Raw genomic sequence first — 15,577 nt, 5'->3', positions numbered from 1 at the left:
TTTTTTTTTTTTTTTTTTTTTTTTTTTTTTTTTTTTTTTTTTTTTTTTTGTTTTATAATTATAATACAATTAACTTAAAAAGAAAATATCAAATAATTCTTAATAATACATTTAAAATCACACTCAATTTCTAACTTACCATTTTTTAAAAACGAAATTTATTTTTAAAATTTTTAAGGGTATTAGTGTAATTTTAGAAAGATTTTAAACGAATGTTTTAAATAAGATATTAATAGTTGAAAGAAAATTTAAAAAAGTTCATAATATTTTTTTAATTTTTATCCCTAACTAATAATAAATGTATTTTTTAAACGTTCAAATGTATTATTAAAAATTTTAAAAATTTAAAAGTATTTTTTATAATTTAGTTCCATAATGATTATAATATTTTCTATTAATGTAACTTTTTATTAACATCAATAAAATGTTTGCAAATCATGGACTAAAATACAATAAAAATAAAAGTTTTTATTTATTTATTATTATTTATTATTATTATTATTATTATTTAAAGGAATAATAAAGAAAAATCCAAAATGAAACATTCAGAATACAAAAGGGAAAGTTTATTCTAACGCTCATCCCAAAACGACATAAAAACAGCAATCTACCAAATCCTAAATACTCACTTGTCATTCAATCCATGGCTAAATATTAAAATAATATCATTTATTAATTAATACTATTTTATGTTTTTAAAAAAATTAATTAATTTATCTCTAAATTTAAAATTTCACTCATAAAAAAATCTAAAATTAATAATTGTATTATCAATTTACACATAATTCTATCAATTAATTTTAATTTCATAAATTAAACTATTTATAGAAAATTATCTATTATTTGGAATATAATTCTTAAATTAAATTTTTAATTGATAAAAAATATTATATTTTAACTATTTAAATTGAAACAATCCCTTATTTTAGGGTTTACCCTATATTTTCTATAAATTTAAGATTTGTTTGTCTCGTGTGATGTAATGAACCAAAAATGCATGGATAAGGATGAAAAATATTTTTAAAAAATTATTTACTGTGCGCCACTAACATTCTTTTTAATAAATTAAAAAAAGCAACCAATCGTGAAATTGCAATTAACATAGTATACCCGAATTGGTTAACGTAAAGGGAGAATATAAGTAAATCATACGTTGAATTAATAACCTACCATAAAAACGACACCACACCCGATCATAGTTAAGAAATTAAAACGTCTATTATCCGATTCGTAGGTTCAGTCTCTACGTTTTTTTTCGGTCAACAATACGGGAGGACCTCTAACGTATTGGTCGAGAGTGTATATTTTATAGTAGTTGAGTTAGCGAATCTTCAGGGTTGGACCCACAACAGTATTTTTGGTAAAAAACTCAGATACCCGTGTAGATATCATTTTTATTTATTGTATATCATGTCGGCGTCATTTAAAAAACGGGGGTCGATCAAAAAAATAAGGAATTGGTATGATATACTTGGGATAATGGGTATCTTATCTATTGAACTATGATCCGGACGGGAAAATCCAAAACCAGAAACCAGGGAAATATGTGGAATAGGCAGCAGCCAGGCAGGGCTATATTTGGCAAGAGGTATACTAAATGGAGAGACCATTAAATTGCCATATAGAGCATTGAAGTAATCAGTGGAAAGAGAGAGAGAGAGGAAGAAGAGGAGCTGTCGTATCTGAGATGCCAAAAGAACAGAGGACTGATGATGAAGAAAAACAAGAAAAGGAGAGAACAGAGGAGAAGATTTGAATCAAAGGGATAAAAAATGTAAAAAGAAGGAGAGAGAAAGAAGAAAGAGAAAGGTGGGACCCTTTAAAAGAGACCTATAAACACCGAAAACACTCTAAATGTGGCAAAAGGAGTCATGCATAACTCTATATAGTATACAGAGCCATGCAAGGTTGCCGTTTCCAGCCCCTTCTGCCATTTGGGGTAAAACGCTCTCTCACGCTCCTTTATCTTCTCTTCTCTAAATTTGGTAATCTTTTACCCTCTTTCCCAAGTTTATCACAGGCCCCAAAATGGGCAAATATTGAACCTGTAAAAGGGGGAAACAAAAGGGGTTCTCTCTGTTTACAAAATCACGAGATTACGAGAAGGGTTTTTCGTTTCTTGGGGGATTTTGAGGGATTTCGACTCGAAACTGCAATTTTGGGGGTTTTGATCATCTGGGTGTCTCGGATTTGGGGTATTTTCAAATGGGTCGAGGGAAGATTGAGATCAAACGGATTGAGAATGCTAATAGCAGGCAAGTTACATTCTCAAAGCGACGAGCTGGGTTGCTTAAGAAGGCTCAGGAGCTTGCTATTCTTTGTGATGCTGAAGTTGCTGTTATTATCTTCTCTAATACTGGCAAGCTTTTTGAGTTTTCCAGCTCTGGGTTTGTGTTCTTCTTCACTCTCTAATACTTCTTCTTCTTGTTTTGCATATTGCTTTGCTTTGCATGTTGAATGGTTGTCTATGTTCTTGAGATTATTGGAGAACTTGAGCTGAATCTTGTGGGATTTTGGTGTTTTTGTTTGTGCATTGCATGTTCTTTTAGAAGCCTTGTTTATACTCTTCTTCATTGCTTAGTTTTTTGTTCATGTTTTGGATAGTTATGATCTTGAGGGCGCCTTTTTTTGGGTGTTTGTACTGTTCTTGACTCGTTTACAATCTTCATTTTAATGTTCTTTCTTCACCTTGTCGGACATGTCTGTCTCTTATGCTTGTCTGATACTGTTTTGAATCATAATTCCAGCTTCTAAATGCTTCGAGTTTTTCGTTGAATCATAGTTTTTGAAGATTCTATAGGCTTATGTCTTAAAATATTTGATCATGCATACACTTGGAAGGCTTGTTTGAAGGATGTTTTGATTGTAAGACATGTCTTTTGGGGCAAGGACTAGATGTGGTCTTCATGGTCTGGTTTGAATGAACTTGGTCTGAATCTGGTGTCTTGTTGTAAATTTTTTGAATTGACTTGGCTTCTTGATCTTCCTCTTGTCCTCTGTTCTTTTTTGTTCTTTTTTGGTGCTCAACTCTGTTTTGTTCATGTTCTTTTTTGGTGTTTATGAGTCAACAAACAATACTACTCGATATATTTATCGGCCGGTGAAGTTTATCAACATGTATGTCTTCAAAATCATCATGTCGCTGATGTATGTTCACTGTTAGTTGATATTGTCCTCTTTAGGCTTTCCTTCCGGGCTTTCCCTTAAGGTTTTAAAATGCGTCTACTAGGGAGAGGTTTCCACGCCCTTACAAGGAATACTTCCTTCCCCTCCACAACTGAGGTGGGATCTCACAATCTACCTGCATGGGGGCCTAGCGCCCCCGCTGGCACACCATCCGGTGTCTGGCTCTGATACCATTTGTTAGAGCTCAAACTCACCGCTAACAGATATTGCTCTCTTTGTGCTTTCCCTTCTGGGTTTCCCCTCAAGGTTTTTAAAACATGTCTGCTAGGGAGAGGTTTCCACACCCTTATAAAGAATATTTCGTTTTCCTACCCAACCTACGTGGGATCTCACAATCCACCCCCTTTAGGGCCCAGCGTCCTCGCCCTTATGTTTCTTTTCGAAGTAACTAAACCTAATTGAGGTGTTTTTTTGGAGATAAACTAAGACGTGAAATGACAGGTTCTGTCTGTAAATCGTCGTTTTCGCTCTCATTATTATAAGTTTGAACAGGGAGAAGTAAGATAAAGAACCTCCAATATGATGAAGCCTAATCCAATCTATTTTATCATTCTTTGGGCAGCATGAAACATACTCTTTCAAGATACAACAGATGTATAGAATCTTCAGAGACTCCGATAGACGGACACAAGGCTGAGGTACGGAGTGACGATTTTGAGTTCAAACTGCCTGGTTGTTCATTTTTTTCGAATGTTCTCGGGCAATACATTGCATGTTTCTCCTAACAGTATCTTCATCTCCAGAAGCAAGAGCATGAGGAGGTAGACAATCTACGAGATGAAATAACGACTCTGCAAATGAAACAATTGTATACCATCTATCTTCTCTCGACCCGTGATTTCTAAAGCTAAGATACATATTTTTTATACGTAGATTTTGACGTTTTGGCTTCGTAGGCAGCTACTGGGAAAGGATCTAACTGGCTTGGGCTTCAAGGAATTGCAAAACCTAGAGCAACAACTAAATGAAGGGCTCTTACTCGTGAAAGAGAAGAAGGTTTGGGATTAGTGATAGTTTTTAAACATAATTCAGCTTTCAAGCTCTGATAATCCTTATATTTCTTTAGGAACAGTTACTGATGGAACAACTAGAGCAATCAAGGGTACAGGTGACTTAATATACTTCGTGCCTATATTATACAAGGGATGGCCTTAAATTCTTCATGTTTAAGCGGGTTCGGGATAGGTTCGTCCTTGAAAATAGAACCTCGGAGAGAGAACTTCGATCTTCGATCGATAACATATTAAGCCATAGAGATGACAAATGTTTTTGAACGTAGTTTGTCGTTTTGATTCGTGATAACACCTTAAAACATGATAATTCAAGTTCATATTTTTGTTTCAGGAACAACGAGCAATGCTAGAAAATGAAACTCTGCGGAGACAGGCGAGTTATCATTGATACGAACTTAAAAGTATTGAAGATATGAGTTCTTATGATTTTGAACTTACAATTCATTGTAGGTCAGCGAGCTTCGATGTCTGTTTCCTCCAGTCGACTGTCCGCTTCCTGCTTATCTTGAATACTGCTCCCTAGAGAAGAAGAAGGCAGGCATTAGAGTCCCCGATGTCGCCTGCAACTCCGAAATAGAAAGAGGAGATTCCGACACCACCTTGCACTTGGGGTAATAATGGCTTGCTTTTTAACTGAGATATGAAATTCTTATAAACATCGTAAGCATACGAACATCAGTCGAAATTCTCTCTGTTCTTAGCAGGAAACGACACGAACTCTGCGTTCGTGATCTTCCATTGTTCTATATATTATCGCTTATGTTTCTAACCTTACCCTCCCTGTTGGCCAGGCTACCATCACATGTCTATTGCAAGAGAAAGGAGGCTGAAAGAGATACTCATTCAAATGATTCAGGGAGTCAAATGGGCCTACTCTGATACCTCTCATCATTCATTCTGATTAATTAGATATCTGCTTTCTGATTAATTAGGTGACTGCACCGATGCTGGGACGACAAACCGAACCGGAATAATCAGCCCGATCTCCACCTTCAGAAACTGCAAATATTCATTAGGTGACCTCTAAAACCATTGAAACAGAGAGAATTAGAAATCCCCAGTTAGGAGATTAGTCAATGGAAAATGACATTGTTGTACTTGTAGCTAGTTTCATTAGATTTTCGAATACATTTCTTAAGAACTATGCAAGCAAACTCTTTACAGAAGGAATATCAGCAGCTATTCTTTCTGGGTTGTTATTTCTTAGCTCATCTGTAATCTTTGATATCAAATTTGGAATATCAATCTATTCAATGTGTATTGAATCCTGTGTTCTTGCAGTTCTTACACAAGTTTATACATGAAAAAAGTAGAAACAATCCAACCATGGCTCTATTGATATGTTCGTCTCAGGGAATCAAGCAGTTTGGTTCTCTCTTCCAAAACATCAGAGAAGAGAGAATCAACTTCCTTCTTGAAATCATCTGTCTCCTTCTCAAGAACCGCTAATTTCTTCTGCAAATCCTCAGCTCTTTTCCGATCCGCCATGGAAGCAGCTAGAAGCTCAACTGCATCATTCACCTCTTGAACTTCCTTCAACCTCGCGCCAGATTCACAGATTGCTTTATGAACAGTAAAATCCAATCGATCCAAAGCAGAAACCCCTAATTTCCCTGTTGATCTTCTCATCTCCATGAATACTTCAACTTCTCCGCTCAATCCAGAAATTACAAGCCCGCAAACCCATGAACCGATCTGTTTCATAATCGTCAAAGCACGATTAACCACGGATTCTTTCTCTGAATTCTTGACTTCCGCAGAAATCTCCCCGATTTCGCCTTTGATCGAGCTGTTCTTGAAACTGCTTGTTCCTATAGGCTTCAAACGATCGATTGCAGAGGAAGGAGAAGATTCCACTAAGCTTAAAGCATGAGAAAGCCTTAACCGAGCTTGACTCAGATCAGCTATACACGAGCTAATCGAATTCAAAAGCTCAAGTAATCTCAAGGTGTATTGAAAAAACCCCTCCCCTGAAGAAGCCTCGTGTTTGCGAACTGGATAGTCAATTTCTACGATCAACTTGGCAAAAGCTCTGTGTTGAATACGAAGCAGTTGGAAACACCGATTGATCCATGGAAATGAGATGATTTCGGATGTGGATTTGTTCGAATCAAACCCCAAATCGCTCAAGGAAATCGAGATTGCAGAGAGAAATCCCTGAATCGCCGACGATAACGCCGCTTCCGATTCATGATGGCGGTGGTGGTGATGATCTTCCAGTTTGAAGAATAATCTGCCAATTGATGAACAGAAATGAGCATCAAAAGATCAAGAACAGAACTCCGCGATTGAATTGATCAGCGCAGGAAGAACTTTAAAAGGCGATTTGCCGATCAAATCTGGAGGGCTTGTGATTCTGAATCAACGGTCAAATGGGGTTATCTAAATTAGGAATTCACAGAAATTGAGCAACTGGGCCAGCCCAAGTGGGAACGATCTTGCGTGAGCTTGTGAAGCTGTCACGAGGAAGAAAGCATCAACGGGATATGAACAGAGATTTTTCTGCGATCGGAAGCTTACAATGGAAGATCAAACAACGTGTTCAGTTCAAACAAATTAATTAAGAAATTTCACATAAACAAATTAAACGATAAAAGATTCGGTGGATTTAAATGCACTGAATTTCATTAAATTTCACATAATTGATAGTATTAACTAGCAATTAAAATGATCAAAATTATTATTAACAAATTAAACAATTAATTAAGAAGCTAACCATAACAACGACCAACTTTAATAACATAGGTGCTGGATGGATAGGTCCAACTAATTACTTATCCTTTTGAAAAGAGAGGTCTTTTTTTTTTTAATTCGCGAATAAAAGTAGCTTTTGAAAGTGATACTAACTCCATTTTAAACCGACCTTCAATTTTCTTTTAGCTTTACGAACCTCCACTACATCCATAACACGTAACAGCTCAAGCGGTTGTTTGCTTTGGCACGTTACGTATCACCATCAGTCTCATGATTTGTATTTCCCCACCTTTATAAGAATACTTAGTTCCCTTCCCCAACTGATGTGAAATCTCACAATATACTCATTCTGGGGACCAACGTTCTTGCTGGCACATTGCATAGTGTCGGGCTCTCTTTGATGCCATTTGTAACAACTTAAGTCTACCCTTTGTAACAGTTAAGTTCCTTGCTAATAGATATTGTCTGCTTTAACTCATTACATATTGTTATTAGCTTCAAAATTTTAAAAACGTGTAAACTAAGGAGAAATTTTCACACACTGAATACTTAGTTTCTCTCTCCAACCGACGTGGGATCTCACATAACGACACCTAAATATAGATTCGTATTTCTTTGATGATCAAGGACCGAACAAAATGGATATCAAATGAATCATAACGAACTAAGTTTAAAAGAAGCTTATTTTAAATATTCAATCCATTTAATTCTATAAAATGTAAGCAAAATGATATCCTAAAATGTCACATAATCCTTTATATAGTGTGTGTTTTGCCAAAGCTTGAAAATTAAATTTAAATAATTTAATATTTTCCCAAATTGGGCCGGTCCACATACCAACCAAGCCTATTATAGCTATAAGCCCAGCCCAAAGTCAAGCCCAAATCTCTAGCCCACAAACTTGAAATCTGGCAATGGCGAATATTTGAAAGTAATATTTTATAATTTGGCCATTCTAAAATTACTAAAAATATAAAAGAAAAAAAAATAAAAGGTTGGCACGACACGACAGCAATCCACGTCACCTTCGAGATATCTAGGCCACACACGTGTATATTCGATTCGATATGCACCACTAGTTGTTGTACACCTGTCTTGTCACATAATAAACATTTTATTAAATTTAAGAAATTCCAATGCTAAATAAACCAACAATAATGCATTAAAATATATTTTTTAATTGATTTTTATTTACTAAAATTATTAAAAGTGATATTGAGAGAAATAGACTTCTATTTGTATTTTTTCCCCTAAAATAAAATAAAATAAAATAATTTAAGGAGGAACCCACTAGAATGTGGACTAAAATTTATATTTCCACCACAATTTATATTCAAATAAAAATTAGGTATTATCCTATTTTTTAAAAATATGTATTATTTTTTATATTTAAAAATTTAAATATAATAAATAAATAAGACAATAAATTTATCCACAAATAAAATTTTATTTAGACAACAATATAAATAATATTTATAAAGGGGAAAATTGATGACCACAAAATTTGTAGCAATCCAAACAAATGTGTTGTGACCATTTCCACTTCTTATCATCTCCACATTCCATGGATAGAGAGACCCATTTCCAAATCCAAATCAAAATCCGAAGCCTCTGCATGAGGTAGAAGAAGAATCTCCCAGCTTCACTCTCCATCAATGGCGGCCTGCACTTCCACATCTCCTTCTTCCCTAATGCTCACTTACGCTTCTTCTTCTGTTTACCCCCAAGATCTCACTTCCTCCATCGTCTCTTTCAATGGGAAATCCCGATTTTCCACCATCAAATCCTTCTCCTCCTGCCATTTCTTATGTAGGCCAAGGAGATCGGCCGATTGGATTTGTCTTAATTTCCAGAGAAGAGCGAGGCACCATGTGATCGTCGCTGCTCTCGCCGCCGAAGCGAATGTCGCTGAAGCGGAGGCGGAGGCGGAGGAGGGTGTCGCCGTGGGGGGAACGGATACCGTTGCTGCGCCTAAACCAAAGAAGGGGAAAGCCGCGTTGCCTCTTAAAAGAGATAGGGTATGTTTCAAAATCTTGTAAAACTTTGGTTGTTACGATTGGACTGTGGATTGTGTTGTGTTTTTTGGGTTGTTCTTGTAGGGGCTTGTTTTCGAGCTTAAAAATGGAGGTTGTTTTACAATGGTTGTGGAAGATTTTTGAGTGTTTTGATTGGTAGATAGGATGTCAAATGTGAACTTGTTTACATATTTTGTTGTCTTTTCATGTCTGAAATCAACTTGTTGTGTGATATGTCAGAGGAGATCCAAGAGATTCTTGGAGATTCAAAAACTAAGGGAAAACAAAAAAGAGTATGAGATCAAGACAGCAATATCTCTTCTCAAGGAAATGGCTAGCACAAAATTTGTAGAAACAGCAGAAGCCCATTTCCGGCTCAACATTGATCCCAAATACAATGATCAACAGCTAAGAGCAACCGTGAGTTTTTTTTGTTTATAAATCCTGATGTCTTTATTGCTAAGGGAAGTTATGAAGAATATGCTTATCATGAGGTTATTTTGTTTGCATACTTTGTTGTAGGTAAATCTGCCTAAAGGAACAGGGCAAACTGTAAGAGTAGCTGTTCTTACTCAAGGTATATACTTTTAATATTTAAGCAGCCCTCTCTTTAATCGATACACAGTCGTCTATAGTAGCGTTTCTTATGCTATATGTTTGAAATTTCTATCGAAATCCACCCAGTTGAGTCTTTGCTGTGGCTAAGGCTTTGTTTGAGAGTTGTTGGTGAAACTGTTTTATGATTTTTAGAACGAAGCAAGCACAAACATGTTTCAATAACTTTTACGTCGATGACTTGAAGTTCTTATGCATCTTGATTCCTTTTTCTTGAGTGGCTATGTGAGACCTCACATCGGTTGGAGAGGGGAACAAAACATTACTTATAAGGGTGTGGAAACCTCTCCCTAGCAGATACGTTTTAAAACCTTGAGGGGCAGCTCGGAAGGGAAAAGCCAAAGAGGACAATATTTGCTAGCGGTAGGCTTGGGCTGCCAGACACCAGGCGATGTGCTAGTGAGGACGCTGGCCCCCAAGGGGGTGGATTGTGAGATCCCACAACGGAGAACGAAACATTTCTTATAAGAGTGGAAACCTCTTCCTAATTGAGGGAAAGCCTAGAAGGGAAAGCCCAAAGAGGACAATACATACTAGCGGTGGGCTTGGGCTTGGGCTTGGGGGCTGTTACAGGTTATTCCTACAAAAATCTTTACTGTTTAGTGGGCGTGTAAAAAGTTGAAATAAACATACAGGTGAGAAATTCGATGAAGCGAAAAATGCTGGAGCAGATTTGGTTGGTGGGGAGGACTTAATAGAACAGATTAAAGGAGGATTTATGGATTTTGACAAACTGATTGCTTCCCCAGACATGATGCCTAAGGTATTTCTATTGCTCTAACTAGATTGCTTCAATTATTTCTCGAGATTTTTATGTTTCTCACAGCATATAAATTGTTTTCTTAAACAAGTTGCATAACTTTAAACAGTTAAAAGGTGAATTGAAGGTTTACAATTACGCGGATGATCCTAGAAGATAAGAGACATGAACACAAACTTAGCGTAGTAGCTACCCTGGGTTTATAGATCGATTTTTGGTCGTAGATATATTTCCAGATTTTTGCATATCAAAGTTATCTTATAATGACTGAAGCCAAAACTCTAAACCAGATATAGTCTATATATGCAAGGGTATTACCATCGGGTGAATGCCGATACCTGCATTACTATGATGATGTAGTTGAGTTGAGTCTCCTCTTCTCGTTTCAGGTTGCTAGCCTTGGGAAGCTCCTAGGACCACGAGGGCTCATGCCGAATCCAAAAGCCGGCACCGTAGCAACCAATCTGCCTCAGGTATCAATGATTTTTGTTTGGTATCTGCAGTGCATCAATTAGAAAAGAAATACAAGACTTTACTTAATCCATCTAGCAACCTTGATTTCAGGCAATTGCAGAATTCAAGCAGGGGAAAGTTGAATACAGAGCAGATAAAACTGGGATCGTTCACCTACCATTTGGGAAAGCCGACTTCAGCGAAGAAGACCTTCTTGTAAACTTGCTCGCAGCCATAGTATGCTCTTCCCTTCTTATCTCCATAGCTGTTGGTCTCCAAAAATGTGTCTAATTCATGTTATTTTCTTTGAACTCTTGACAGAAATCAGTAGAAACCAATAAACCGACAGGTGCCAAAGGTGTATACTGGAAAAGCGCACACATATGCTCGTCGATGGGACCTTCAATTCGGTTAAATATAAGGGAGATGCTCGACTTCAAGCTTCCCTCAACAGCTTGACAAATAACAAACCTGTAAATTTCTTCTGTTTGTTGAATCAGCCTATGGGGGATCCACTACAATATAATGATGCCCAAATGTGAGCTGCACTGGAATGAAGATGATTGAAGAAACTGGGATGAATAATGAGAAGATATCAGAAAATTATGATCACAGAAACAAGCATACTGCATAGTCTTCTATACTGACTGAATCTCTCTGTATTAATGGTGTTAAGTTCTTATTGATCTTTGATTAACCTCTTGGGTTTTAGGGAAAAAAATGATGAATGTACTGAAATGTAATGACCAGTTGATGACCTTTTATTCTGTTCCTGTTTAGGGATATTCGTCCTTTTTATGAAAACGTGGAATCATTGCTCCTTCTAAGCAATCGTATTCTCAAACTTCTCATTGTGTTATCTCTGGTTTCGAGCATATGCATCTGAAATATTACTTTGAGCAATTGAACTCTAAATGAATCATCTCATTGTTGAAAGCCCAAGGATGATTCAAGAAGACGGACATATTTATAAATATTTTCGAGAATTGCATTAGGCAAACTACGATGGCCTGGTAGTTAATAAGGAACGTTTACAAGCAGACATAGTCGTCTTTGGACTTTTTTTTCCGAGCTTTTCCTCAAAGTTTTAAAACGTGTCAATTAGGGAGAGGTTTCTAAACTCTTATAAGAAATGTTTTGTTTCTTTCCAACTGATACGGGATCTTGCAATCCACTCCCTTAGGGGCCAGCGTCCTTACTGGCACGCCACTTTAATCGATGTGGTTCAATGTCCTCGTTGGCACACCGCCCAATATCTGACTCTAAACCATTTGTAATAGTCTATATGCCCGCCCACCACTAGCCGATATTGTCCTTTTTGAGCTTTTCCTTCGAGATTTTAAAACACGGTCTATATGCCCACTACCAGCTGAGCTTCCCTTCAAGATTTTAAAACATGTCACTTCAAGATTTTAAAACGTGTCACTTCAAGATTTCAAAACGTGTCACTTCAAGATTTCAAAACGTGTCACTTCAAGATTTTAAAATGCATCAACTAAAGGAGAAGTTTCCACACCCTGCCCCTCCACTCTCCAACCGACGTGAGATCTCACAATCCACCTCCTTATAATCAAGCCCGACAAATATTGTTCTCTTTGAGCTTTCCCTTTCGGAATTTTTCTCAAAGTTTTAAAACGTGTCAGCTATGGAGAGGATTCCACACCCTTATATGAAATCTTTCGCTCTCCTCTCCAACCGATATAGGATCTCACATAAATCATTAGCGAGGAGTTCAAGTAATGATAATCTATCACCAATCATACACTAGCCAGTACTATGGAATCGTCGAGACAAAGAAGAACAAAGCCATTAAAGTTCTTAATGACTTTGTATCACCTCCATGGTATACAACACACAACATTGTTTCTTTGACAAACTTCATTTTGTGATTCAACACAACTACAAAAACACATCTTCTGTTCAGCTGTCAACAAGGAGTTCACTTAACAAATGATTAAACCATGAGTATAATAAGCAGTCTTGTTTATACCTCTGAAAATATATACACATTAGCATTTTACTACAATATAATATACACACTGCAATTATCCCTAAAGGAAACTGCAATATTTTCTGCTACTAGAAATTTTTTGACAGAAAACAATGAATTCAGCACTTAAACAGACATTACAGGAAAGAAGAGCAACCAAAACCAAACAAATATATATGGCTCATATGGTAAATTTCATTTAGGGGATTTATGAAGGCAATAATATGCTCTTCCCTGGCATATCTTGACTTTGCATTCCTATTCTGGCCTGTGTAGATTATGGAGGATGTATAAAGAAGCAGATGACAGAAAAATGCAGACCGAATAACTCAGTAGATCAAGACCGGTGGCTATCGTTACCATCTTGCTTCTCTCGAACATTTTTACTAAAAGAATCATCACAATAACATGTCCCACTTTTGTTTTCAACTCATCAAGAGAGCTAATTTTCATCCATTTTGGCCTCTCCTGCAACCAACAACCACCAAAATTACCTTCAAGGCAAACATTCTTGATTTCTTGAAGGATATTCTTGATTTTCTTAAAAATAATGTCTTTAATTTACCTTCAAGGCAAACATTCCAAACAGTGAGGACCCTTTCAGGGCACGATCAACAGGAGGAAGTTCATCAGGAGACACATTGCTGATAAACAAACCGTATAGACCCATCCCAAAGATTAACATGACGGTTCCAGCAAGATACACATCTGCATCGGGTAATAATTCATTATTGTTTACGAACAAAAGAAAAGATTCACAGTATTTATGGCCTGTGGGTTCATTTTTTGCAAGTGACAGCGACAATGAAAACTAAAACAAAAAGGAAAGCAAAAAGTCATGCTTTAAATGCAGTTAGCAGCTCTATACTTCCAGCATAAATAAGAGATATAGTAGGGAGTATCCGAGGATCCTACCGATAGCTTCAACTAGTCGCAGAACCATCTGTCCAGTATGGATACCTTTGACACAGCTTGACCAGTAAACTTTATATGCATCACAAATATAAACGCAGCCCTTCAGACAAACTGAGAGTAGTCAAACTACACGTAAAATTTTGAACAGTACTCAAAAACATAGATTCTTCCAGACAGAAACAGAGTTTATCTTAGATGAAATATTGATCCACATTCACCATAGAAAATGACATTGACATGTTCCGACAGTAAAAATTTCACTCCCATAAGTGCATGTCACATGTTCATGTTGTGTGTACACATGTCTAACCACATTGGAAGGATTACTTATTGAGTACTTTTAATACCTAACATTTTCCAACACTTTGTTTCAGTCACCGACAAAGACGTATGAGACAAGTGATGGGTCGTATATTGATTGAGCCAATGGTCCTTGTTAGCATAAATTTCTACATTATGTCACCTTTAATAGCAAGCCTTGGTGTAATCATGTTGTAGATCCTTTTTAAAAATTGATTTACTTCCTCTTAAAGATTTTTTAAGTGGTTATTTATGAGTTTTCAATGATATCTCCAAAAAGAAAAACTCAAGATTATTAGTAAACAAAGCTATACTATTTATCAATCCTCTTAATATTGGTTTTTCAAAGTTTTTGATCTTTAACTTTAACATGCCAGAAGTAACAACCCTAGACAATTGTTTAAGAAGCCAGTTCATTACAATCTATCTTCAAAATATATCCAAAACATCATGCAAAAGGAATTCAACTACATAGTGAAGCAATTTTTACTTTTGTGTAGCATCCAACGACTTTTATGGTGATTTCTCGGGAAAATTAGATTTAAAGGAGAGCTGGAGAAAGTACATTGAGAAAGCACAAGAGTGAACCAGCCAGTGAACCTCCAACAGCAAGCAGTGCCAAGAAACGGAAGTCAAAAATAACCTGCTTAACATCAGGTGAGACAGGTACAGTCATTAACCCATTAAAGAATTGAAAGATCAGACTTTAAAAAGAATAATAATTACAAAAAACAAATATAATATAAGGAATCAAACTCGAGATTTTAAAAAAATTAAAAATAATATCTGAAATCATCCTAAATGGGTATCTTTTCTGGCACCGGGCCATCCAGCTTCTATAGTGCTTGAAATGTGACAACATAAAATTTTCATATGCATCTACTTCCACGGCCGAACTCTCAATTATTAATCAGTGTACGAGGTCAGTTTCAAAGTGTTTATGTATTTAATTCATAGCCAGAACAAACTTTCAGCTTCAACAGGGGTAGAACATGAAAATCCAATTGAAAAAAAAAAAAAAAAACAACGAGAGAGAGAGAGAGAAGCACGTACCCTCTCAATTGAGGATTCAGCGGATCCCATAAACCTAATAATCGGAAGAAACGCACCACCACCACCACTAGGGTTAGCATACGCGTAACTGAAATTCGAGTCCGCAGCTCTGGAGGGTTCAACCAAGGGCGTTGAAGTTCCATTGGAGGAACTAACGCCATCACTGGGCGACGATGCTTTCGCTGATTTTGATTCGGAAGACGAAGAGCTCAAAGAAGCACGAGGGTAGGAAAAGCGACGACCCACCGTGGTCGGACAATGAAGGCGGTGGAACCCTAAGGAAACGGCCAGTGGAAGCGGGGAGATCGCGGAAAGCGCCATTGGAGTGATGGAGAAAGAGAAATGGGGGGGCAGGATATTTATTTGGAAGCTCAACAAGTGGGGAATGGAGATATTTTGATTGATCTCCATTCACATCTTCGCACTTGAAATCGACGTTTATGTCTGATTATAGAGCCAACTGGTTTTACCGCGAAGAACAGTATCCCCAATAATATTTCTTCTTTATTTTATTTAAAAAATATTTTAAAACTTTCTAATATAACTTTAAAAAAAAAAAAAAAAAAAAAAAAAAAAAAAAAAA

The 15,577-nt window shown here is 36.5% G+C and overlaps 4 protein-coding genes across 9 annotated transcripts in view; 3 read left to right on the top strand and 1 right to left on the bottom strand.

Annotated features, from left to right (window-relative positions):
* Nucleotides 1-1,937: 1,937 nt before the first annotated feature.
* On the top strand, nucleotides 1,938-5,388 carry LOC111452271 (agamous-like MADS-box protein AGL15). 6 transcript variants are annotated; one of them, XM_023092897.1, is made up of 8 exons: nucleotides 1,938-2,387; nucleotides 3,749-3,824; nucleotides 3,915-3,994; nucleotides 4,083-4,182; nucleotides 4,259-4,288; nucleotides 4,531-4,572; nucleotides 4,650-4,810; nucleotides 4,991-5,388. In XM_023092897.1, the coding sequence occupies exons 1-8, from the start codon at nucleotides 2,206-2,208 to the stop codon at nucleotides 5,076-5,078; spliced, it is 759 nt and encodes a 252-aa protein (XP_022948665.1). In that variant the 5' UTR covers nucleotides 1,938-2,205; the 3' UTR covers nucleotides 5,079-5,388. The 6 variants fall into 6 exon arrangements, with proteins under 6 accessions (XP_022948665.1, XP_022948663.1, XP_022948664.1 ...); XM_023092895.1 differs by having other exon boundaries at nucleotides 1,939-2,387; nucleotides 4,259-4,294; XM_023092896.1 differs by having other exon boundaries at nucleotides 1,939-2,387; nucleotides 4,253-4,288.
* A 3,011-nt stretch (nucleotides 5,389-8,399) lies between these two features.
* On the top strand, nucleotides 8,400-11,595 carry LOC111452270 (50S ribosomal protein L1, chloroplastic-like). The gene is made up of 7 exons (XM_023092893.1): nucleotides 8,400-8,911; nucleotides 9,149-9,328; nucleotides 9,431-9,485; nucleotides 10,159-10,286; nucleotides 10,673-10,756; nucleotides 10,848-10,973; nucleotides 11,058-11,595. The coding sequence occupies exons 1-7, from the start codon at nucleotides 8,549-8,551 to the stop codon at nucleotides 11,193-11,195; spliced, it is 1,074 nt and encodes a 357-aa protein (XP_022948661.1). The 5' UTR covers nucleotides 8,400-8,548; the 3' UTR covers nucleotides 11,196-11,595.
* Nucleotides 11,596-12,674: 1,079 nt separating this feature from the next.
* Nucleotides 12,675-15,429, bottom strand: LOC111452456. Its single transcript, XM_023093201.1, has 5 exons — nucleotides 14,995-15,429; nucleotides 14,507-14,584; nucleotides 13,642-13,741; nucleotides 13,292-13,434; nucleotides 12,675-13,194 (listed from the first exon to the last, which is right to left on the bottom strand). The coding sequence occupies exons 1-5, from the start codon at nucleotides 15,403-15,405 to the stop codon at nucleotides 12,985-12,987; spliced, it is 942 nt and encodes a 313-aa protein (XP_022948969.1). The 5' UTR covers nucleotides 15,406-15,429; the 3' UTR covers nucleotides 12,675-12,984.
* LOC111452499 (probable LRR receptor-like serine/threonine-protein kinase At4g36180) overlaps nucleotides 15,362-15,577 on the top strand; it is a 4,700-nt gene continuing 4,484 nt past the window's right edge. The window contains exon 1 of the mRNA XM_023093267.1: nucleotides 15,362-15,473. Within this exon, the coding sequence (XP_022949035.1) occupies nucleotides 15,435-15,473 (39 nt within the window). The 5' untranslated portion in view covers nucleotides 15,362-15,434. The remainder of the gene's footprint in view (nucleotides 15,474-15,577) is intronic.

This window comes from Cucurbita moschata, unplaced genomic scaffold (assembly GCF_002738365.1).
Source record: "Cucurbita moschata cultivar Rifu unplaced genomic scaffold, Cmos_1.0 Cmo_Scf00014, whole genome shotgun sequence".
Classification (NCBI taxonomy): Eukaryota; Viridiplantae; Streptophyta; class Magnoliopsida; order Cucurbitales; family Cucurbitaceae; genus Cucurbita; species Cucurbita moschata.
The sequence above is the reverse complement of the archived record's forward strand: the minus strand, read 5'-3'. Positions and strand labels throughout refer to the sequence as shown.